Here is a 25047-nt window from a genome sequence, read left to right as displayed (position 1 = left end):
ATTTTGTGCATTCATGTGAAGGAATGGGTGGGTTCCAATACTCTTTAGCTTGAAGGCGTAGGGCTAAGGAGAAGGGCTAGATAGCCCTTGAAATAAAGATTTTTAGGACCACGCTCAAAACCAAGGGATAAGAAAATTTCCTAGAATACACCATCTAGAGTGGCTGCACACGGAAGTAATGTGATACACTGATTTTTTGTCATTATTACAAATTTTTACAACAAAAAAAGCATATGTTTTAATATATTAATGACTGCATTCCTGTTTTACAGTCATGCGTTAAAAATAAAACGATAAATTAAAAAAACGCTAAATTTAGCTATCTATAATCCATAATAATATCTCCTGCACAGCAGTCCCACAACAATCTGACACTCGATGACACTGAAATGCCCTGTCAGAAAAGTCTAGTGGCTGGGAGTGACCTTTTTAAAGTGTCTGCTACAATGTTAATGTTGTTTTCATGTGTTTACATAGATGAATATGGCCACTGTGTAAATGCACAGTACAGTAACAAGCTTATTGCCACATTAGACCATTATGATAAAATAATATATGCCTTCAGTGATTTCCTGAAGATAAATACCAAAAAAAATAACGCAACTAGAATAACTATAGCAGTCGTGATTCCATAGGAAGCAAGAAATCACAATGACATATGATGACGTGTGCAGGTGCTGTAGTGGTGTCCCATTACATAGGGGTAAAATTTAAAGCCCTTCCCCTTCATACTCTGTTTCAAGGGCCAAGGGGAAGAGGTAGAGGTAGGGGTACTAAAATAGAATTGGGATCGGGCCTAAATATAGCAAGTAAAGTCAAAATACCCTCATTAAAACATAACACTCAACCTAAAACACAATCTAAACTGAAAGGAAACAGTTGAGGAAAAAATATCTTGCAAAACGACAGTTAGACCTACCTAAAGACAAGAATATTTTATATAATTAACTATAAGTTAGTATAGACTATACTATACTAGGCTATAAGTCTAGTATTTTATTGTCTTAAACTAAAATTTTAATTAAAAATTGTGAATTTTTTTAGAGTACTACATGGAAAAATTGTGTTATGTGGTTCAAAGCAATGACAAAAACAAACATAGCTATTGGTGGAGTGGAGAGACAGAGATAGAGTCAATTCAGGGTATGGGGATGATTGGGAGGCCATGATGAGAGAGGGCTGATAGAGGGAATTTAAACATATATATTTTTGTTTTATTTTACTACTTTAGGTTTTATTTTTCAGGTGGGCAAGTGAAACATTTTGACATGGCAAGTTAAAATTTGAACAATTGGCCTAAATCAGCCGGTAATAAAAACCCTTAAAGTATTAGTTGATCCAAAAGAAAATGTGTTGGGTGCACTTACCCTAACATTGAGCTATAAATGATGGTTTAATAGACGTAAAAGAAGAAAGAAGAAACTTGAAGTAATCTGGTATTGAAAGTGGTTTAAAATATTGATACTTTTTTAACTATTGTATAAAAGTTGGAACATTTTCGTGACAACACTAACGAGTGCTACTGTGGGAATTTGAAAACATGCTCATGCTCATGATATCAGGGTCATTGTTCTGCTTTTGGAAATATCATGAGTTTTTTTATGGTGAACGTTTTGAAAGTGTTCTTTCAGAAGCATTTTCTGTTTTTAGTAGAGATGTAGCCATCAGAGCATTCTTCATTGTGTCTGTAACTGTGAAAAGGCTTTTTGTTAGTGGTGCAGTGGATCTGGGTCTTTGAGTGCCCTGAGAGCTCTGCGTGTCGCCAGCACAAAGACTTTGTTTGAACATCTGAGAGCTGCACTGTGAGTCTGCACATTCCTCAGCTCTCAGGTGACCGCTACATACTGCTGACGCTTTCCTGAAGCTCTGCTGACACCTGCAGGCTCTGAAGGAAATGTGTAAAAGCTCCTTTTACAGTTCTGCTACTTCAGTTAATAGTCGACTCATTTCACTCCTTTTATTGCACTTGGTGTGAAAATAATAGGGGCTAGGGCAAAAAGGCCACCAAAATAATCCTATGTCAACAAAAATACATCTAAATGACTACAGTTAGTATTCGATGACTTACATTAAAGACCCAGACTTAAATTGTCATTTTTTTGCTTTGTATTACCATGGAAAGTTTTAAAAAACACAACAGTTGTTTTTTTTTTTTTTTTTTTTTTTTGTGTTTTTTTTTTAACAAATAAATTTAATTAATGACTTCCAACAGAAACTGGTCTTCAAATTTCACATGCTTCCTATGCTGCTATTACCATAATTATGAATCCTTCACCTGAATTTAAAATCGGGATGCATAACTGCATAATTCAGAATGTTTCATAAGTTTCATGAAAGTGTAAAGATATATTTTAAAAAATTTATTAGAGACAATAATAATTATATTGCATGTTGTAACAGTCTGTCAAAGTTTGCTATAATGACTGGTTGACACTACATTTTTTCTGCCTCTTACATGGCTGCATGAACTTACCCTGCAGGCACAGGATATCAACATGACGCCATATTGACGTTGTGCCCCAACGAATCCCACAATATCGTGGGGACTTTAGAAATTAAAATTGGGTTGACGTTAAAACCCAATGTTAGGCCAACGTCAATGTCCAACATCCAACCTAAAATTAAACAAATATCAACGTCTAATCATGTTACACTTTGACGTTGTGTGGACGGTACCACTATGACATCTATCAGACATTGGATTTTGGTCACTTTCCAACATACCCTAAAATCAACCAAAAGTCAAGGTAATTTGATGTCGTTATTGGATGTCAAAATAACGTTTTCCTTAGATGCTGGCTAGACATTGAATTTTGGTCACCTGACGTCATGACCTAAATCTAACCTAATATTAACGTCTTATGATTTTGTATGCCTGCTGAGTAAATATTGAGGTGAAGCGAAACCAATGATCAAGTTTTATATTGCACATTCCGCTGTGGTGACCCCTGGTAAATCGGGGACTAAGCTGAAGGTGAAATGAATGAATGAATGAATAATGTTTACAATTTTGGGTCAATAATTGACGAAATGTCAGTTTCCATCACAGTTTGCAGCATATGTATAAACAGCACAATATTAAGAGATCCGTGCTGTTTGTGTGTCTCAGGAGACGAGAATAAGAGCAGCAGAGAAGGACCCTCAGAGCAAAGCACAGAACATCTGTATCACTAACCAGTATGGAGGAGAGGAGGTGACGCACACATTATCAGCCGACAGCAGAGAAGACACACAGCGCTGGATGGAGGCTTTCTGGCAGCAGTTCTATGATATGAGTGAGTGCAGCAACTCTCTGCATACTAAACTCAGCACTAACAGGTTGCTCAATAATATATATTTTACAGCTATTTTCGAAGGCTTGATTGTGTTTATGTGGTGTACAGTAAAGTGTTCTTGCCTCATAAAAAAATCTGATTATTTTTCACATATTTTAATTTTATTCTGCTGCTGTTATTATAAATCTGTTGTTTCCGTTCTCCTAAAAATGATTTGTTGACATCCTGTTTTCTCACAATTACTTTAGCACATTCTTTGAAACAGTCTTTATAACATTGTCTAACCTGTGAGTGCAAATGATACAACTGTTTGCTTGAACTTTGGAACTGTAATGCAGGCCTGTTACTCAAACTAAACATTTAATTCATGCTTTAAAACCCAATTATCGTGCCAGTAATTTGCCACCATTATATAAAGTAGGCTATGTTTGTCATTGTGACAACAACAAAAGACTTCTATGGGAAATGTGTCTAATCCTCTTGCACCCTCTACAGGCCAGTGGAGGCAGTGCTGTGACGACCTGATGAAGATCGAGCTTCCTTCACCACGCAAACCTGCCATAGTCACGCCAAAGCAGGGCTCTCTGTACCATGAGATGGGTGAGTTGCTTCAGACATGCATTCACAAATGCTGAAGGGCAGTTTTCAGCTCTGTACTGTCTGTCACAATATAAACACCAGCAGTACTACAGAGCTTTATATGTTCATTATATTTTTTCTTTCTTTGCTTAACCGTTTCATTCCATGATGGTCCAATTATGTTTGTTGATGCAAAATAATAAAAAATAATAATAGCGGCAATTTATTCTACTGTGGTGACATCTGAATAGAAAATAATTTGAAATACCTGAAATCATTGAGTGATTTGGAACTGTAATGTGGTCAAGACCTGCCTGAAGCTACTTTATAAATCAGATTATCTGAAAATAACTTCACACCTTAAAAGGTTCATCAACCAATCAGAATCAAGTATTCAGGCTAGTAGTATGAGACAGAAATAATGCATGAGCAGGAATAACACAGATATGACTGTAAATCTAACAGTGAACTGCATGTCCTCTGTCAGATCTGAATCTTTCTCTTTCTCAATGTATCTTCTTTAACCGCTGAATGACAAACTGACTGTCTTTTCTCTCTTTCTCTGTCTTTTTTGTCTGTTTTCCCCTGCTTTTACTTTGTTTTTCCTAATTTTTCATACTCTCCTGTATTTGTTCATATGCATTTCTGGTTTCCTGCTTTAATCCAATCATCCATCCCATACATTCCTCACCACCGCATCTTTATTTGGTTGCTGTGTAAACACTGATTTCCTGAACGCTGCATTTGCTGCGGCTCCTCAGTGGCCCCTGCGTCTGGCGAGGGGCTCTTGCTGCAGGATAATGCTGTTTCTGCTGAGATTCGAGCTCTGCTCTCGTCCTATTACAATGACAGGTGAAGTGGTCTGACCTCATGCTCGAACCACATAAGATACGACTGTCTTGCATCAACCCAAGCTTTTTTTTCCTGTAGATTTTAAATATGGTTGTAATCATTTGTGAAAGAATAGCAGCAATCTCAGACTTGTAATATTATTATTTTTATTATTATTATTATTATTATTAGGGAGTTTGCTGTATTTCATTTTTAATAACGTGAAAAAATAATAAAAATGTTAATAAAATTCATTTTTATAAGTATTATTAATTTTCATTTTATATTATTATTATTATTATTATTATATTTATTATTATTATTACCATTCATTTAACATTTTTATTATTATAATTATTATTATTGATATTTATTTATTAATATTATTATTAATTTCATATTATTATTAGTAGTAAAATTATTATTATTATGCATTATATTATCATTCATTATATTATTATTATTATTATTATTACTTTTCTTTTTATAGTATTAATATTTTTATTTATTTTATATTTTATAGTTATTATTTATTATTTATTATTATTATTATTATTATTAGAGAGCTTGCTGTATTTAATTAATAAAATTAATTTATGTTTGCTTTTTTATTTGCTTAATTCTAATTTAAAATTATATTCTAAAAAAGCTAATAAATAATAAAACATATATAAAAATTAAATAAACGATACAATTTTATTTCATTTCATTTCATTTGTAAAAATGACCTTGCTATATTTTAGGTTTTTAAAATTTAATAGTTTTATTTGATAAAAAAATCAGACAATGAAACAATAATTTTGTGTTACTTTTACTTGCATTTAAAATTTTTAAGTTCTTTATTTCAACATTTTCAACATTTTATAATACAACAAAATATGTGACCAAGGACCACAAAACCCCAGGCTTATATTGCACAGGTGTATTTATGGGAATAGCCAAAAATACACTGTGAAAGTCAAAATAATTGGCTTTTGTTTTATGCCAAAATATTAAGTAATATTAAATAAAGATATGTTTGCATGAACATATTTTGTAAATTTCCTACAGTAAATACAGTATATCAAAACTCGTTTTTTGATTAGCAATATCAAAGACTGTAGAATACACAAGACATATCACTCGAATAGTTTTAAATGGGGAAAAGTGTAACGACGTGGCGAATGAAGCCCTGCCTTCTAGTATAGGAGCAAAACAGCGATTGCTATAGACCCGGGGTCTCAAACTCAAATTGGCGGGGGGCCATATCAGTGACTGACAATTCATAGGAGGACCGTTTTACAATCAGCACACGAAAAAAGTGGAAACCTGATGTAATTGATGCACTCAGACATTCTTCCCCACAGTATCAAAGCACCTTCTTTTTGTTTCTTATTGTACATATTGAAGGTGTAGTTTAAATTGCTATGAAAATACTACAATTTAATAACATGGATATTAATAATAATTATTATGTCCCAATCAATTGTTGCTTAACCAAAAGTTTAACAGATAGCGTAAGACAGCAGAATGCAGTTGAAAAACTTTAGTGTCTTTACTGACAATTGTTCTTCTCAATATCTTTCCTTTTTGTAAAACTACAACAAAGAGGGGGGAAGTATGTACATATTCACATTTACTTTAACATGTTCAGTTTAGCCAGCAGTAACATTTTACTAAAGCAAATTTTTAATATAATTCTTAATATGCATATGTGGAAAATCTATTAATGAGACCATTTAATCAAATATTAGCAAAATTATCACCACCAGCATAACGTCAAAGCCATGAAGAGGTGTTTGTACAACAGAATACAGGTGGTATAAAACTGATTATAATCAAATGACCCTTGAATATTTCCAAAAATAGAGCGTTAGTGAAAAAAGAGCACTTACAGACATGTATGTACGTTTAAATCAGCCCCAAAAATAATCTGCATGTGTCTCAACCTCACACTGAGAGAAACTGAAAGTAATCCTAATACATAGTCGGATCTATTACAGTATATATTATAGTACCTTAAATGTCCAATAGGTGGGGGGTCAAATCCACATGTATATATGCGACTGCACAACAATGATAGTGATTTAAAAATATATGTTTAGTTGAGCCGAATCTCCTTTTTTGACATTAGTTTTGGTTTGGGGTGGGGGGTGGATATACGCAAATGAAAATGCAAATGGCCCACAGGCTGGCAGTTTGAGACCCCTGCTATAGACTAAAGATTCTCCGGGACAGGGGCTCGGACCAGACGTCAGTTTCTGCAGATTTTGTGACATATGAACGTTTAGAAATTAAACTAAAGACTCGGATGTTGTTTCATTTTATTGGTGATTCCTAATATGAAATTTAATCAGAAACTTGGCCTGAAATTTTGGAGAATTTGATGTTTCCCCATTCAGACAGAATGCCTGCATAATTCCCGAGAGGCGTTTCTAAGATGGCTGCCGAGTGAAATGACTTGCATTAAAGGGACTTTGGTAATATGCATTGCTAGGAACTTAATTTGAACACTTAATTTTTCTCAATATAAATTTTTGAATCCTCAGATTACATATATTCAAATAGCTTTATCTTGTCTAAATATTGTCTTATCCTAACAAACCATACATCAGTAGAAAGCTTATTGTATTTCTAAAAATGGACACTTATGAACAGCAAAAATAAGTCACAAAATCCCACCTGCTAAGAACAAAAATATAAAACACATGATAATGTTAATCCAGAATGATCTTTAAACAGAAAAACACTGTTAGTTCTTATAGAGTCAGTCCAGTTTCTTCTACTAGAAGTTTTTCTGTCTCCCTTCACAGTTATTGACACCTCTGACGACATCGGCACAGTCACAGACATCCTCACTCGTCGTATGGAAGAGTTTGAGCTGAGGACTCAACTCGGGTCTCCCCCTCACTGGATGTCCTTATTTGAAGAAGATCCTCCCAGATCCCCCCTCAACCATCAACGTCTGCCGCCCCGCTCGCCCAGTCCCCACCTGCATGGCCGACCGCCCCGCAGCCCTCGCCTGCTGTCCTCCAACGCCAGCCTGACCTCCGACAGTGACAGTCCCTCCAGCATCAGCCCCTGTTTTCGTCAAGCGTGGTCTCCCGACTCATCTTCTTCCTTGTCCAGCCGCTTCCGTCCACGAACCCTCTCTCTGGACGCCAAGCTATCCACCCTGCGCGGCCGAGGCTATGGTGGCTATCGGTGCTCCTGTCAGCCTCCAGTCGCAGGCTCTGTGTCTCCCCGTCCCGCTCAGACAGGCCTGTCCTGCTCCAGCTCCACCTCCAGCAGCAGCTCCAGCGAGGGCAGCAACAGTCAAGAGTCAGAACTGGGTTTCTCCAGGCCGTCTAATGCCAGGCGCAGCCTGAGGAACCTGAGGGCCAAGCTGGACCCCCGAAACTGGCTGCAGAGTCAGGTGTAGCATCTAAATCAACATCAACTTCACCCTGGAGGAAACTGGAAAAGTTGCGGAGAGCAACATGCGGAATTCACTTTTTCTTCTGCCTTTTGATGGAGCTTCAGCAATGGGGATTGTGCTTTATTGGGTATAAAATAAGTTGTTAATATATGAAGCAGTGCACATAGTTTCTTTATGTTCAGTGGTTTAGATCTTTGGGGATTGTGGTGTGGTGTTGTTTTGTGGTTCAGGTGTTTTTGGGTGGATTGGAGATCTTCCAGGTTTTGTGAGATCTTCTGATTGAACTTCTGGCCACTGTTCGTGTCTGTTGTTTCTAGAAGGTTCTGTCAGGCTCAATTCTGCAGAGTGTTCAACACGTTAAGACTGGAGAATACACAGACTTTCATCAGTTGGAGGCTGGTGAGATTTAGGAAGCATTTTATGTTCAGGATGCAGTTATTTAATCTAAAATGTGGATCAAGAATTCATTCATTATAATTCTTTTTCCTGTGAGAATACATGCATTTTGAGCATTATCACACCAGTTTTCAGAGTCACACCATCCTTCAGAGATCATTCTGAAATGCTGATTTGCTGCTCATGAAGCATGTTTTATGGATACTAAAATGTGGAGTTTTGTTTTTTAAATGATGCTTGTTATTTTTATTTTTAGCTAAATAAAAAGCTCAATAGAAACACAATAGAAAATATAAGTACTCCAAAGCTTTGAAAAGTAGTATATTTCATGACCAATAAGCTTCACAAAAATTTACTACCATTAAATTTAAAGGAGTAGTTCATGTAGAAATGAAATAATTCTGTCATCATTTACTCACCATCATGTCTTTTCAAACCTGTAAGACATTCTTTTTTTTATTTCTGTCCATCTCACAAGAAAACATAAATAAATAAACAAGATAGATATAAATAGATAGTAGAATAGACACAAAAGCATAAATAAAAATATGGATAGATAGATGATATAATAGAAATATAATATAGCAATCCAACCTGATCTCACATGTAAACCTAACAATTTTACATTTTGGTGAATCTGAGACCAATTTCAGGTTTAGTTACACAAAAAAGAGATTTTACCAATTCATAAACGTTAGTCAGTAATTTGCCAAAACATAATAGTCAATAATTGCCATGAGGTTGTGTTTGTTGATCTATCTATCTATCTATCTATCTATCTATCTATCTATCTATCTATCTATCTATCTATCTATCTATCTATCTATCTATCTATCTATCTGTCTGTCTGTCTGTCTGTCTGTCTGTCTGTCTGGTCTGTCTGTCTGTCTGTCTGTCTGTCTGTCTGTCTGTCTGTCTGTCTGTCTGTCTATCTATCTATCTATCTATCTATCTGTCTGTCTATCTGCCTGTCTGCCTGTCTGTCTGTCTGTCTGTTGAAAGTCAATCAGGTTTCAAACAATATGAAGGAGAGTAAACTATGAACTATAAATGAATGAAATATCACTACAGCTGATGATTTCCACTTTATTTATAAGTGCCAGTGCATCTTAATCACATCAACCTGCAAAAAGAAAGTGTTTCTGTATCAGTGTAAATTCTGCATTTGCATTTCCATAATATGGACATTATCAGTAACTGACTTTATTTCAAGCTGCGCTCAGTCTCAGTTTTGTTGATGTTGTGCTGTATGGTCATTTTGCATATACACTGATAAACTACAATGTTGTTGCAGAAATGCTCTATTGAAAGTCATTTGCTCTGTGTGGGAAAGCGTCTAATAACAGGAGTGTTTATCTTAACAGAATAAGACATTTATTATACTCTCTCAAAAACAAAGGTACAAAACCTGTTACTGGGGCCGCACCTCTTTAGAAGGTACCTTTTTGGTACCATACAGGGGCGTATTGGTACCTTAAAGGTACAATTGTACTTTTAGAATACACTTTAGTACCTTCAAGGCACTAGGAGCTACAATTTAATACAATTTAAAAATTAATATGCACATTTAGACAACACAGTGGCTCAGTGGTTAGCACTGTTGCCTCACAGCAAGAAGGTCGCTGGATGAGTCCCAACTCGGCCAGTTGGCATTTTTGTGTGGAGTTTGCATGTTTTCCCAGTGTTTATGTAGGTAACTTTCCTCTGGGTGCTCCGATTTTCTCACAATCCAAACACATGTGGTATAGGTGAATTGAATTAACTAAATTGGCCATGATGTATGAGTGTGTGTGTGTGTGTATGTGAATGACTGTCTATGGGTGTTTCCCAGTACTGGGTTGCAGCTGAAAGGATATTTGCTGCGTAAAACATATAGGGAAATAGTTGGTGATTCCTTCAGCTGTGGCGACCCCTGATAAATAAGGGACTAAGCCGAAGGGAAATGAATGAATGAATGAATGAATGAATAAGCACATTTATGGTATAAATGTGGACATGTTAGGTACAAACTTGTACCTTTTAAAAAGCTAATGTCTCAGTGACGGGTTTTGTACCTTTATTTCTTTGACTTTTAGATTCGCAGAGTGTTTTTCAGAAATAATAGATTCTTTATTTGTTTGACACCTGAGGAACGGTAGTACCGAGTGCACCTTTAACATATGGTAATAAATGTATAATATCTGCTGCTCTGTCTGTTATAGTTCATAAAGTGCTTTTTTGCTTGGCTTCAGTGTGTGCAAAGGTCCAGAATACTAACGGTTTTGAATTCATGTTTGTAATGATGGGATTTAATGTGACTCCGTTTACTACCGCGACTGTGATGACCTCAGGATTACTGTACATACTTTATCTCGCTCAGCAAATGTGAACCACATCTGTCTTTGAACTACAAAATCTGAACACACATTAACCAGGAATCAGCACAATCAATGAAATATGCCGTTTTGTGTGTTTTGATTGAATCGTGCTTTTCTATGAAGCTGTCGCAGTTAAAGCCTGTCTATGCAAAGCTACAACAGCTTAAAGTTAATACTGTAGGGTATTCTAGACTTCAATTTACGGTACATGCATTCCCATATAGAAATCTGATACATGGAAATTACATGTAGGACCTGCAAGATCATATTTGGATTTCACGTATATAAACTCACAGCAAGAAGGTCACTGGTTCAAGCTTCGGCTGGGTCAGTTGGCATTTCTGTGTGGAGTTTGCATGTTCTCCCTGCATTTGCGTGGGTTTCCTCCAGGTACAGGTGAATTGAATAAGCTAAATTGTCCGTAGTGTTTGAATGTGAATTATTTTGTATGGATGTTTCCCAAAGATGGGTTGCAGCTGGAAGGGCATCCACTGCGTAAAAAATATGCTCGATAAGTTGGCGGTTCATTCCGCTGTGGTGACCCCAGATTAATAAAGGGACTAAGCTGAAAAGAAAATGAATGAATAAAATTATGCCATGTTTGCAATATACACTTACTGGCCACTTTGTTAGGTACACCAGTCCAACTGCTCGTTAATGCAAATTTCTAAGCAACTGTTACGTGTTTATGATGTTAAATAATTAAAGGGATGATACGTAACAATCAGTGAGTCTATTGATGCTGGGTGAATGAGGAGAAGACGCATACGCTTGATAAGTGAAACAAAAAGTAAGTATTTATTAATGGATCGCATGGCAGCAATTTAATGTATTAAGGCATATAGACATGGTCAAGACAATCTGCTGCAGTTCAAACCGAGCATCAGAATAGGGAAGAGAGGTGATTTACGTAATTGAACATGGCATGGTTGTTGGTTCCAGACGGGCTGGTCTGAGTATTTTAGAAACTGCTGATCTACTGGGATTTTCACGCACAACCATCTCTAGGGTTTACAGTGAATGGTCCGAAAAAGAGAAAATATCCAGTGAGCGGCAGTTTTGTGGGAGCTAATGCCTTGTTGATACCAGAGGTCAGAGGAGAATGGCCAGACTGGTTTGAGCTGATAGAAAAGCAACAGTAACTCAAATTATCACTCGTTACAAGACCATCTCTGAATGCACAACATGTCGAACCATGCATATTGTTGCTGACCATGTCCATCCCTCTATGAGCACAGTGTACCCATCTTCTGATGGCTACTTCCAGAAGGATAACGCGCCATGTCATAAAGCGTGAATCATCTCAGACTAGTATCTTGAACATGACAATGAGCTCACTGTACTCAAATGGCCTCCACAGCCATCAGATCTCAATCCAATAGAGCACCTTTGGGATGTGGGGGAATATGTAAAACTGACCTGTCTCATGCTGGTCTAATGCCAGCTCACATTCCCTGTTAGTGGGTGAATTCTTCTTCACAATGACAGAAGGAGCCAACATTGAAAGATCAAAAAGCGATCAAAAAGATTAAGGTCATTCTGAAGGCAAAAGTGGGTCCAACCCGGTACTAGTAAGGTGTACCTAATAAAGTGGCCGGTGAGTGTAAATCAAACATATGAACACAAATAAAATTATAGCCAGTATATTTGAACATTTTTTTCAAACATTGGAATTACAAATATATTCCAAACATGAACTTGTAGGTTTTATTTTGTCATTTGCATATAATGCTATATATTAGATTTTTATATGGATTATTCAAATTGTTTCTGTTTCCCTGTCGGCTTGCAAGTCCATTGTTTGAATTCAGAGCATCAAAGCATTTCCTCCAGTTCTGATAAACTGCATGTTTTCCTGAAGACTTGTGTTAGCAATATTTACAATAACTGAAGTTACTGTACTGTTATTAGTTCAATAAAAACCTCAGGAGTGAAATTACAATTCATCTTGCCATAAAAATATTAAACAGATTAAAATAACTGTGATGCAGAAAACACATCTGCACAATATTCTAGGTATTATGTTTTATCTGTCATTTTAGATTAAGAGACATCTTTATGTATCAAAAATGGCAGCAAAAGCCATTTTGCGAGTGTTGAAATATCAGCCTAACTTCTGTCAAATTGAGAAGAGTTTTCCCCTGGTTTATGATGCGATACAAAACAAACAGTTCTCTGTCAGTCACACACCACAGATTTGTATTTAAAAACTGTATATTCAATCAACATTATTTGTTATTGTAAAGTTTTGTAATTTTCATTTCGTGCTTTTATTAAAGTTGTATTTTACCACATTAATTTTGTTATAAAGATATCGATATTCTATGAGACTCTCATCCTGCTAGATAACATTGAATGTTAACCCGGAGGTAAGTGTCATTTCAGTCTGCATGTCTTTGGACACTAATAGATTCATGTACGATAACAAATGACTGGAAAGATGGACTTAAATTAAAAGTAAATGCAGCAGTTTTGTTTGTGTTTGTGTGTGTGTGTAATTCTCTTTCATTTCTTGCAGTGCATTTGTCAAATGATTTTACTAGATAGTAAATCCATTATGACCCAGTATCCCTTTAATTTGATCTCATGCATTAATACACATGTGAATAATGTCTTTTTAATGATTGTGAGCCTCAAAACAGTATGAAAGAAGGCAGTGTACTGGCTGTGAAACAAGGCAAACACATAAAATTAAGCATTAAATTGCAGATTGTGAAAAAACAAACACATCTAATTGGTTATTACAATAAGAATTGAGTGAAAGGGAGAATAGAGGGTAAATGTATTTGTGTGATTTTTCCATATAAAAACAAACAGAAGAACTTTGTTAGCTGAAAAATGACTGGAATAAACCTTAGCTAGAGGGAGGAAATATATCTGTTCATGTTCAGATAAATAAATTACATAGAAAAACAACATGTATTTCATAATATTTACACAAAAGTGAACATTACCTTATCGTATATACTACTGTTCAAAAGTTTTTGGTCAGTACAGTAGGTTTTTTTACGCATTTTGAATACTTTTATTCAGCAAACTTTATCTTAATTGATAGGACATTTAATTAATTCAATGTGGATTAAAGTAGGTTTTTGCAATAATTATTAATGGCCAAAGAAATGCTGTATTTCGAGCACCAAATCCACATCAGGTAACACTGAAAACTAAATAAATCAAAATAGAAAGCAGTTTTTTCTTCTAATATAATCATTATCACAATATTAACTTTAAGGTGCAGGAGCTGTAACTGGGGAAGTACCTTTTCAAAACGTACTTATACCTGAAGGGTCCATAATGCCCATTCATTTTATTTCATAACTGCCACTATTAGCTATGCAAAAGGGAACCTATTTTGAGTGCATGAGTGTGTTTTGCATGTATGTAAAACCCCAAAATGTTAAGGTCATTCAAATCATTTGAGAAAACTGATTGCAACAAACCATTTAAGTTCAAAAACTAATCCAAATGAGTACTGTGAACTTATTACATTCGAGTAAATGAAGCAATTCAGGCACAGTAAAACCCAATAAATGAAGAGAACTCAAACCAACTGAGTACTGTAGAACTCAATAAGTTGTCAACTCATACCGTTTAAGGAAACCGATTGCTACAAACAATTTGAGTAAAAAAAAATCTATGTGAGTAGTGTGAACTTAATCCATTTGAGTTGAAGTAATGAGGTATTACTTAACTCATTACCTTCAACACTGAGTTCAAAACTCTTTTCAAATGAATTTTGTTGACTACACTCATTTCATTTGATGTTGACTGTTGTGTCATCCAGTGTGGTGGCAGTCAGTCAAACATTTACATAGTGAACACTAATTATAGATAAATCAAGTTATACTGCACTTAGGTGATGTGCTCCATCGGGCACATAATATCTTCTAGTGTGTGCTGTGCCATGGTTTTCATATCTTGTAGTGTGTGCATGTTTAAAATTTGAGATAATAACATCGCCATTATGGTCAAAGGAATTTCTTTTAGTTTAAATGTCAATCTTGTATGTATATCTCATCAGCCTGCAGTTAAACAAATTAGACAGACTTTGAAAACGGTTACACCGTGCATGCTGAGTGAATAACAAAGCCCTTTTACGTTATTCCGTTACGAACATTTATTTATTAGAATGAGAGACATTTGATTAGCAAGTCCAGCGGCAGAGGGAACATATTGAGGTGGCAACATCTGTACAATTGGGTACTAATATGCCCTTTTGAGGTACCACTGTGAACTCTGGGTACAAACAACGTCCCTTTAAGATGTATCTAGAGTCTTTGGTACAAATGAAGTGCCACCTGAAACTTTCTTCTAATATTACCATTTTTCAGGTTTCTATGTCCTGGTCCAGAAATGTCACTTTTATGGTGAATAATGAGTTATTTTCATCGCTTTCAACATGAAATAACTGAACATAAACATGAGGCTTTGAAAAATGCTCATTTTAGAAGAAAATTACAGATGGAACTTACTGTAGAGGTTTTTGCATCTAAACTCTTAAAATGTGTATAATTTGAAAAAATACTGCCCCAGTGACAGCTCCTCTACCTTTATTTCTGAGAGTGTACAGAATTGGTGAGCAGAAGAAAATTACTTAAATAATAATATTTCGTATATCGTACAGACACCAATCCTTTGAACGATAGTTTATGTGCAAGGTTTCAGAGCATTTAAAAATATGTAATGGCAGCCAAGTTCTATTATACTGCTGTCTGCTTGTAATATAAGGTTATGGGGAGGCGAGCCTTTAGACATGCCACTCCCTCATCCTGGAATACTCTTCAGTCTAATCTAAAAATGTCTGAGCTCATCCCAATCAAATCATTTCATTCTATCCTTTATAACAAACAACGACAGTCCATTTCTCAACGTATGTGTTTTTAACATACAGTATTGTAATGTGGTACAGCTGAATAACTAATCTGTATCTTTACATTTTATTTATTATTATTTTTCTTAAGAAGTCGTGTGTTGCACAGCTCTTAGCCAGGTCACCCTTGTAAATTAAATCTTGATTTCAATGGGTTTTTGTGGTTTATTTATAAACTAATTTCGAAAGGATCACGTGCATATGTTTGCTTGCAGCCAGTCCTGCATTATTCAATTTATGATTCACCAATCAGACGATTCCTAAGCCACTATAAATATCCGAAGTTTCATATAACAGCCATCTTCGTTTTGAACATTCCCACCTTCCACCCCTTCTCCTCCTTTCCAAGATGAGTGGCATGGTGGCCCAGTGGTTCATTAGGTACTACAGCAGGGGAGTTCTCAAGATCTAACTGAGCTCAAACTCCCCTCTTGGCTTGCAAACAGGAGGGAGCCCTGGGCTTAAGGAACTTATGAGCTCAGGGCTCTCTCCCAGGTCAGCATGTGAACTCTTTTCAGCATGTCAAAGCACTGTTTGCTAAAGCAAAATATTGTAATCATAGTAGTGTCGTGACTCACTAGTTATGGTTTATCCTCTCCGCTAGGCTAGTTTATATCAATAAACCCCAGTTTTTTTAAAGATCTTATTTTTATAAAGTGTGTACAGTACATACCATTTTTGAGAAATTTTGAAATCTGATCAGGTCTCACTTTTTTTCCCAAACAAATCTTTCTGCTCCTCATAAAGAAGTGAAAGATTTAGATAATGGCTTGCGCTCTTTTACAAAGTAAAACAATGGATGTTTTATAGGACAGAGATCTGAAACAATTAGGGATTCGTAGATTTCACATCTGGAAGTAGGGCATACATTTGCACATTCATCTCTCTGAATTACATTTTAAAATAGTCATAGATCAAATATAGCACTGTTTTTAAGCAATAGTTTCTACATGAAGCCGTTAGCTTTGATTACATTTGGTCTCGGCCTTTCAAACGGCTGTAAACATGTCTCTGCTTTAAAAAAACAAAACACATAGCATGTAACGGCTACTTAACCTACATTATCAGACACAGTAAAAAAAGTTTCTATATTCAGGGTGAGCCGTTACATGACTATGTTAGCTGGATTAACAAACTTCAGTAGACAGCTCCACCACCTTTGGTAATGATAACAGTAAGAACCGTGTGTAAAATAATAAATGATGTAAAGTGTGTGATAATTGTGTATGATTTGATGATTTGTGTAACAGGAAGTGTACTGAATCCGTATCTGAGCTGGCGTTGTGTGAGAATCCTCCTCAGTCTTGCAGTGGACGATCATGAAAGGCTCCATTGTGGACTTTGGCTGCTTGTAAAGGATTGTTGGCTGGATTCTGCCTGTGAACGCTTCACTTCCAGACCCTTTTCCTGTGACTCTTAGTCTCAGAGCACATGCTACGTCCTCATAGACGGGGCTTTATGTTCTTAGTCCCTGAGAACTGGTGAAGAGAAAAAGGGAAGAGGAACCGTCTTTAATTGAGAAGTCTTTAGATGGTCTCTACGAAGTTGGCAGGAAAAAGTCCCTGGCGTCCATCTTTGCTGCAGCCCCTCCACCACGCTTTGTCGATTGTTTCCACATCGCTGATGATGTCACCAGGTTCAAAAGACAGCTCAGTGTCATCCTCTGTGGGGAAAAGAGAGGTTTAAAAGATTGTTCACCCAAAAATAAATATATTCCTGGATTATTAAGTCTCCCTTGGCTATTAAAGGTGTATATGATTTCAACTTCAGAATCGTAAAACGCCTTTTACATCAGTATATTACTAGTATAAAAATCTACCTCAAACCATGAGTTTATACACTATGGATTGCTTGATAACACAACTTGAAAAGCGTGTTCATAAGACTGTCATCTTTATACTCATGATATGAAGGAGATTTTATGCATGCTTATGACAACTGCCATTGCGTGTCGTACTGTACAATTAGCTATGTCATTTTAAATGCAAAGATGACATTGCTGGAGATGTCATCGTCATGACGACTTGACAAAAAACAAATACATCAACACTTGCCTTTGTCTTTGTCATGACAACTTGACCTTACAGAGAAACATAACTTGTCATAAACATGATTGTCATGAGGCCATTTAATTGTGTCATAAATATTTTTTCAGAGGAACAAAAAAGTAAATCGTCAATAATCATTTTAGAACAGCATTATTAATATTTAAGGATATTTAGTTAAATTTTTACCACCACAGTGATTGTGATGCTGTTATGAAATGTATGACAGTTATAATGGCCTTATAACAATCATGTTTATGACAGGTTTATGGCAACTTATGACAAGACAAAGACTGGTTATGATCTATTTGCTTATGTTAAAGACATCTGAAACAATGTCATCTTTGCATTTTAAAGGATTCAATTTTAAAGGAGTGAATGACACTTAATAACAGTTGTCACAAGGATGCATACAATCTCATTCAAATCAAATCACTCAAATCACTTTCATTATCACATCTTCAGCAGCATGTGTGCTATGATGTGACAATAAAAGTGATTTCAGTGATTTGATTTGATTTGAATGAGATTGTATGCATCCATTTTTTGATGGGTTATTTTCACTATTTATTATGGCATAGCAGTCAAAAAAGGAGCTTTGTCTATAAGGGGTGGGTCTTTCAAACCATCCGAACCCCCCTGGCTACGGGCCTAGCATATATAACCATGAAACGTTCTTTTTTTTCAGTAGATGTAATCCCTTACTTATTCCCCCCTTGAAGTAAGCGACACTAACCTGCTTGGTAGTCGTATAAAGCTCTGACGCGCAGAAGTCTTTCTGGTGATGACTAGAAGGTGAAAGACATGTTTTACAATGTGAAATATTTTTTTGCATGAAAATTGATGATGATTCGTCATGTGAGTTGTAGTACGTACTTCGCCATTCTCTTTTAAAACCTCCGTCTGGATTTCATCTTCCTCCTCTCGGTTGACGGTGTAACAGTAGCGCTCAGGTGTGCTGTGCTCAGATACATCCACGTCCTCTACTTGAAAACAAAGTCATTCATCATTCATATAAGCATCACACAACACAGTAGTGAAGTTACAAAAGTACAAAAATCTCAGATGCTTCAGTTCAGTACCTAAAAACTCAAGTCACATCAACTTTAATTCTATATTCTGTGTTGCCTTAAAGCAATGATCTCAAACTCAATTCCTGGAGGGCCGCACCTCTGCACAGTTTAGCTTCAACCACTTCTAACTCACACCTAATTAATAGTCTCTAGTAGTCTTGAACACCATTATTAGTTGGATCAGCTTTTAGATTAGGGTTGGAGAAAAACTGTGCAGAGCTGCGGCCCTCCAGGAATCGAGATTGAGACCTGTGATTTAAAGGGATAGTTCATCCAAAAATGAAAATTCTATCATCTTAAACAAAAGAAGGTAGCTTGAAGACAGTTGGAAACTGGACACATTGACATTCATGGTATGGAAAACAAATACTTTGAAAATGAATTACTGGTTCCCAGCATTCTTCAAAGTATCTTATTTTGTTTTGATGATGATAGAATTTTTTATTTTGTTGAACTTATTTCGTTAAGGGACAGTTTAGGAAAATGCCTACTTCCATTAAAAGTATAGAGTCAATCGCACAATTTGCACAACAGTTAAAGCATTTCTCTAAACCAGGGGTTACCAACCCTGTTCCTGGAGAGCTACCTTCCTGCACATTTCAGTTGCAACCCTGAACAAACACACCTGTTTGTAATTATCAAGTGTTGCGTTGGGTACTATTAATTGGTTCAGGTGTGTTTGATCAGGGTTGTGACTGAATTCTGCTGGAAGGTAGCTCCCCAGGAACAAGGTTGGTGACCCCTGTTCTAAACAATTAGTACAAACTGCAAAACCTAGTTGATAACCTGCAAAAGCGTGTCACTTGCTCAAAATGGACAGCTCATTCCTAAAAAGCAAGTACTGATGTCAATAAAAGTGTCAGTGTCATCAAAATGAAAAGTCCTGACACCATTGTTTATGAACAAGATAGTCAAATGACTTTGTTCTGTTTTCATTATGACAGTTTACTCTGGACATTTTTTCCAGACAAAAATGTCAGATTTTGGTGACACTTCCTGAAAATGCTCAAGACAGCACTATATACTATTTGCACAGCCATTTAAAAAATACAGTAAAGTTAGACATCACAACATTTAGTGAGGTATCTGAGTACAAGACACTGGATATGTATGTTTCACATTTTTACTGCATTTGCTCTTTGTAGTTTTAATTTATTCACAGCATTGTGCAAAAGAATAAATACACCCTTATTTACAACAAACACAAACTTCCTTTGGGTATAGCTGTGCACAACTGCATACAATATTGAAGAACATGTTGAAACTGAACCTGCAACATATACAGGTCTGTAAATTATTCATGAAATTGTTCAATTTAGAAGACTTTTTTTTTTTTTATCAAATTTGCTTGAAAGAATTTGACAACTAGTTCAACATTTTTGTATTTAATGACTCAAATAATGAAATGAGGACTATTAGTTTTATATGGAATGACTATTCAGCATTCACAGGTTTAGTTTGTTTTGACTGACATGACATAAGCAAATAATAATGTTAAAAATAGCAGAGAGTTGTATGAAAGCAATTGCAATTTGTTGGAAGGAATAAAAAACTGCTACTATGATGTGCACAAATGACTAATTGTTTAGAGAAATGCATTAACTGTTGTGCAAATGTCAATAGTGTTGTAAGAAATACTGTAATAAGCGTAGCTGGTTTAAAAAAAAAACTTGCATTTAATCAAAACAAATTAAATGGACAGTACACCCCAAAATGAAAATTATTTCAACTTTTCAACTTTCAACGAAAGAAGATAGTTCAGTTCAATCAGTTTCTTATTTTGTTTTGATAACGACAGAATTTTTATTTTTGGGTGAACTATTCCTTTAAGTGACAGTTCCATCTTAAGTATAGAGTCAATTACTATTAACATTAAAAAAAATGTAAATTCCTGTAAAAAATGTGAAATCAACGTATGTCCAAATCGTATTATTTTTATTCTTAATTTTTGCCAGTTTTGTTTTTTGACCTGTCAAAAATACTTAACCGATGATGTAAAATGATTTAGCAAATGTCAAAAGGCCTCTGATGGTGTTTTAATCTACATTTCAAGAGTTCACATTTAGATATTGCTTAATAATAACAGCAGGTTTATTGTGCTGTCCAGGGAGAGAACCCTGAGCCTAGAGATAATGGAGCCCAGGGACTCCCGCCTGGTCGGTAAGAATGTAAGGGGGTATGAGATCAGAACAAATGTAATATTTTCATGAATTCACACAGATGTCAATTCACAGAATACTGTTCATAAAGGAGAGGGTATTAAAGTGATTAAATGCTGTTTTAAAAATCATTGTAGCAATTAGTGCATGGCTAAGAGCCGTGTGAGCGGAACAAGGTCGGTGGTGCAAGTGGTAACAGATTTCTAATAATTTAACTAGCAATTTCTGAAACAAAGAGAATTCTAGCTCATATAGCTCATTACCTGTCCCGTTAAGCGGTGTCCCACATTCAAATTCATCTTCTCCGGTCATCAGCTCAAACTCAGATACGTTCACACACAACTCTGAACACACAACAAGATAAATATCAATGACATCCCGACCACAGAAACATTCTGCATTCACATGTGTCTTCCCATCACCTTGATTCTCTGGTGGATCTTCCTCAGCTTCATCATCTGAGATCACATTTCTGTCTTCTTCAGCCTGTAAATGCTCCTCCACAATAGTGTTCTGGTTGTCCAGTGATTCTGCAGCCGGCTTCTCCTCTGCATCTTCTTCATCCTCAGATTCAGACATGGTTTCCTGCTCCTGCTCCTCAACCTCCACCAGAGGCCTGATTATACTCTTCTCATCCTCATCCTCACACTCCACTTCCTCTGCTACTGTTTCCACTGTTTCTTCATAGTTTGTGCTGCCTTTGATATCTGAAGTTGACGGTTGGTCTGGTTCTTCTACCTCTACTTTATCATCTTCTTCTTCGTCTTCGTCTTCTTCAACCAGCACAGCTCTAACTGTAAAGTCCACTTCTGATTTTGATTCACACAGCATTGGAGAGGCAGTAACAAGATCTGGAGAGAATATATTGGGTTACACTTTAATTTTAATGGCCCACTTTACATATTCTGTTGACTGTGCGTAACTTTCAAAGAACACCTGAGTATTAGTAAATGGGTTACTGTTAAGCTTTTAATTTTGCAAGTACTTTCCAACCCTAACCCTAACCCTAACCCTAACCTAACAGTCTGCTTATAATCTAATGAGAATTAGTTGACATGTAGATGCAATGTAGCTTAATTCAACAAACGGACCATCAAAATAAAGTGTGACATAAAATGATTGTTAAACCTTAACCCATCAATAAAACACATATTACCAAACCAGACCCTTATGTGACCCATATCCCAACTCAAAACATTTTTAACAAAGTAAGTACATTGTATTTATTGTTTGATGTAAGTAGCTATTAGTGAAGGCCATTAATATAAAGTGGGACCAAATAAATTCATAAAAGGTTTGGTACCACTAAGGTTGAGTGAATAGTGGGTAAATGTTAAATTTTGGGTAGACTATCCTTTTATCGTCACTGGCTTGCTTGGTTTGGGACTTGTGGAGCTGTGCATTGATGGATTTGCTATTCAGTGTTTGGGCTTTAAGTACTGAAATTTAAACCGCACTGAACAGAACTAAACAGAACTTCAACTCTAAAAACTGGACTGACACAGTTTAATTTTACTAGAACTTTTAGTTGCTTCGACACAATATACATTGTAAAAACGTCATAGAAATAAAGATGAATTGAATTAATTAAATTATTATGTCTCTCTATTGTGACTTAAACTCACTTACCTGTAGTGTTGATGGCATTTTCAGAGAGTGAAGCTGTGGGACGTTCTGTAGCGACAGTGAATTCCTCTTGGTTAACCTCACAGATGTACGTCTCTGACTTATTGAGAATGTCCAGCGGCTCTGGAGATGCAGGTGGAGCTGAAGGCTGGACTGGGGCTTGAGGAGGAGGTCGGCTGGGTGGTGTAGACTGGGGTGGAGGGGGTCTGGAAACTGGCAGACTGGGTAGAGGAGACAGCGGCGGGACGGAGCGTGGAGGAGGCGATGTGGGGGGAGATGTTGGAGGGTGCTGTGGAGAAGGGATCCTCCGGAAAGTTGGACTAAGTGGAGATGTTGGACATTTGTAGGATGTGTATGAGGATGTGGATGCGGTCCGTGTGAATGGGGATCTCGCAGAAGGACTGAGTGGAGATGTGGGACCAGAGGTGGAGTTGGTCCTCTCAAAGATGAAGGCAGTGTCTGTCAAACTGCGCTGGTAGCGACGGAATGGAGATTTTCCTGGATAAAATGAAAGGCGAGTCAATTAAAAGGCGAATTAATAACAGAGACCAGTTCATACATAAAAGAAGGTAACTATAAAAATTACTCTGAGTTTAACTCGGTTTAGCTCAACTTTAATAATAACAACAACAAAACTCTATGACTTTTTTTCGACTAATGAAAAATAAGATGATTTAATGCATATCAGAATGTCAAAGTGCAAGTGTTTAAATTGGCAGACAATAAAAATGCGGTAAGTACATGCTTTTAATCAACCAAACAAACATTTTTATCTTGGAGTTATCATTGTTTGTTTGAACAGGTCTTAATGGGATAGTTCATCCAAAAATAAAACTGTACTTGCGCTCATGTGGTTTCAAACCTTTATGAGATTCTTTTTTGTTTTGAACACAAAAGAAGATATTTTGAAGAAAGTTGATAACCTGTAACCATTGACTTCAATAGTAGAAAAAACAAGTACTATGAAAGTCATTGGTTGCAGTACATGTTTTTATCATTTCTACAATAATAGCACAATATGACAAAATAATTATTTTTGGGTGAACTTTTTCTTTAAGCTGATAAGAATTCTGAAAGCTGCTTACCTGAGCGTGGTGATCCAGGACTTGAAGAATTTTGTGAAGATGCTGATAACTGTCTGAAAAACTCTCTGGGATTCATGGTGCGCTGGGAAACAAGTGCTGCTGCCTCCTACAGACAAAAGAAGCTTTGTTCAATTCGGCCAATGCCAAGTTCAGACTGCATGATTTTAGCCCCGATTTTGACTCGCTGACAAGTTTTAGGAAATCGCTGACAAATGCTTGAAATCACAGGCAAATCGGTGCTCGTGCACGTGAGTCACAATCACACAGATTAAAACTATCAAAGACGCGATATGAGACAATCGCAGATGAGTCGCCGATGCCTTTCAGATATTTGGTGTGCTGAATATCGTTCGAGGTTACTAAAGTAACCCTTCGTTCCCCAAGGAGGGGAACGGAAGCACTATAAGTGGATTTGATTGTAAAATCCACGCATTGGGAGGTTCGGTTCAGAAGCTACTCGTCTGAAAGAGTATTGAACGGGCCAATTAAGAATGAATTGGCAGCGCAAGCCTGCGCAGGTGAGCGGCATAAGCAATCAACTGAGTATATAAGCTCACCTGGCGCCAGCAGACGCTATCCTTTTTAAGCTGAAGAGACTTTTAACAGCTAAGGGACAGTCATTATGGAGACGGAGTATAGTGCTTCCGTTCCCCTCCTCGGGGAACGAAGGGTTACTTTAGTAACCTCAAACGTTCCCCTTCGGGGGGAACTCCAGCACTATAAGTGGATTTGATTGTTAAAATCCACGCATTGGGAGCCCATTGAAAGCGCCATAATGACTGCACCTTACCAACACCCACCATGAGAGAGCGGTCAGGCAAGCGTGACGCACCCAGATCACGAGAGGCGTGGTCCTCCAACGTGCCCTTGGCCCTAACTTATCCTACTTCAAAAGAAGTTTTACGGAAAAGGTATCTTTTTTGGGAGTCGCTAGCGTCTAGATAATTCTAGGAATACACGACAGTACGTTGGGAAGCGTGCCATCCCAGTAGGGAGGACGCTGCGGAGACCATCCGCACCCAATAGGGGGAAACAAATGGAATTACATATGGACTAACCCTGAAAAGGGGGAGTGCGCATAAAAGGTGGTTAGCAGATAGGGAAAGCACGGGTCCGCCCAGGGGGGGAACTTAACCGTGGCGGAAAAAGCACATGGGGATCACCAGCGGGGATCGGCCATAGCAGGCACCTATACCCAAAACGCGGGCTGACCAGCGGGCAGACCTACTACGTAATGGGCCAGCAAGTGACTCCTCCGCTGAGTCAGTGCTGGGGGCCTCGGAGGAATCTGCAGGGCTCACCAAATGGGGAACTTTACTGACAGACAGGACGGTGCACATCTCTCCGTGTTAGG

At 36.9% G+C, this 25047-nt stretch overlaps 2 protein-coding genes across 11 annotated transcripts in view; one reads left to right on the top strand and one right to left on the bottom strand.

Moving 5' to 3' along the window:
* The window catches only part of rtkna (rhotekin a), a 148457-nt gene extending 135153 nt beyond the window's left edge, over positions 1 to 13304 (top strand). For 3 of the 7 annotated variants that reach the window (XM_005165341.6, XM_073950694.1, XM_073950695.1), the window contains exons 10-13: positions 3110 to 3275; positions 3771 to 3875; positions 4616 to 4706; positions 7478 to 13304. In XM_005165341.6, coding sequence (XP_005165398.1) covers positions 3110 to 3275; positions 3771 to 3875; positions 4616 to 4706; positions 7478 to 7484 — 369 coding nt within the window. In that variant the 3' untranslated portion in view covers positions 7485 to 13304. Of the gene's footprint in view, positions 1 to 3109; positions 3276 to 3770; positions 3876 to 4615; positions 4711 to 7477 lie in introns of those variants that run through there. The other 4 variants (XM_005165339.6, XM_005165340.6, NM_001126415.1 and 1 more) reach the window with 3 other exon arrangements.
* The window catches only part of si:dkey-40c11.2, an 83286-nt gene continuing 69849 nt past the window's right edge, over positions 11611 to 25047 (bottom strand). The window contains exons 10-17 of one of the 4 annotated variants that reach the window (XR_012406294.1): positions 23694 to 23799; positions 22612 to 23106; positions 21405 to 21833; positions 21246 to 21326; positions 18627 to 18736; positions 18487 to 18538; positions 16829 to 17368; positions 13439 to 16752 (exon numbers count right to left, since the gene is read on the bottom strand). Coding sequence is in view for 2 of the 4 variants with exons in the window: in XM_005165436.6 (XP_005165493.1) it covers positions 17232 to 17368; positions 18487 to 18538; positions 18627 to 18736; positions 21246 to 21326; positions 21405 to 21833; positions 22612 to 23106; positions 23694 to 23799 (1410 nt within the window). In the remaining 2 variants the exon portion in view is untranslated. Of the gene's footprint in view, positions 17369 to 18486; positions 18539 to 18626; positions 18737 to 21245; positions 21327 to 21404; positions 21834 to 22611; positions 23107 to 23693; positions 23800 to 25047 lie in introns of all 4 variants that reach the window. The other 3 variants (XR_012406295.1, XM_005165436.6, XM_005165437.6) reach the window with 3 other exon arrangements.

The sequence above is a fragment of the Danio rerio genome, chromosome 5 (assembly GCF_049306965.1).
Source record: "Danio rerio strain Tuebingen ecotype United States chromosome 5, GRCz12tu, whole genome shotgun sequence".
NCBI classification, from domain to species: Eukaryota; Metazoa; Chordata; class Actinopteri; order Cypriniformes; family Danionidae; genus Danio; species Danio rerio.
The sequence above is the reverse complement of the archived record's forward strand: the minus strand, read 5'-3'. Positions and strand labels throughout refer to the sequence as shown.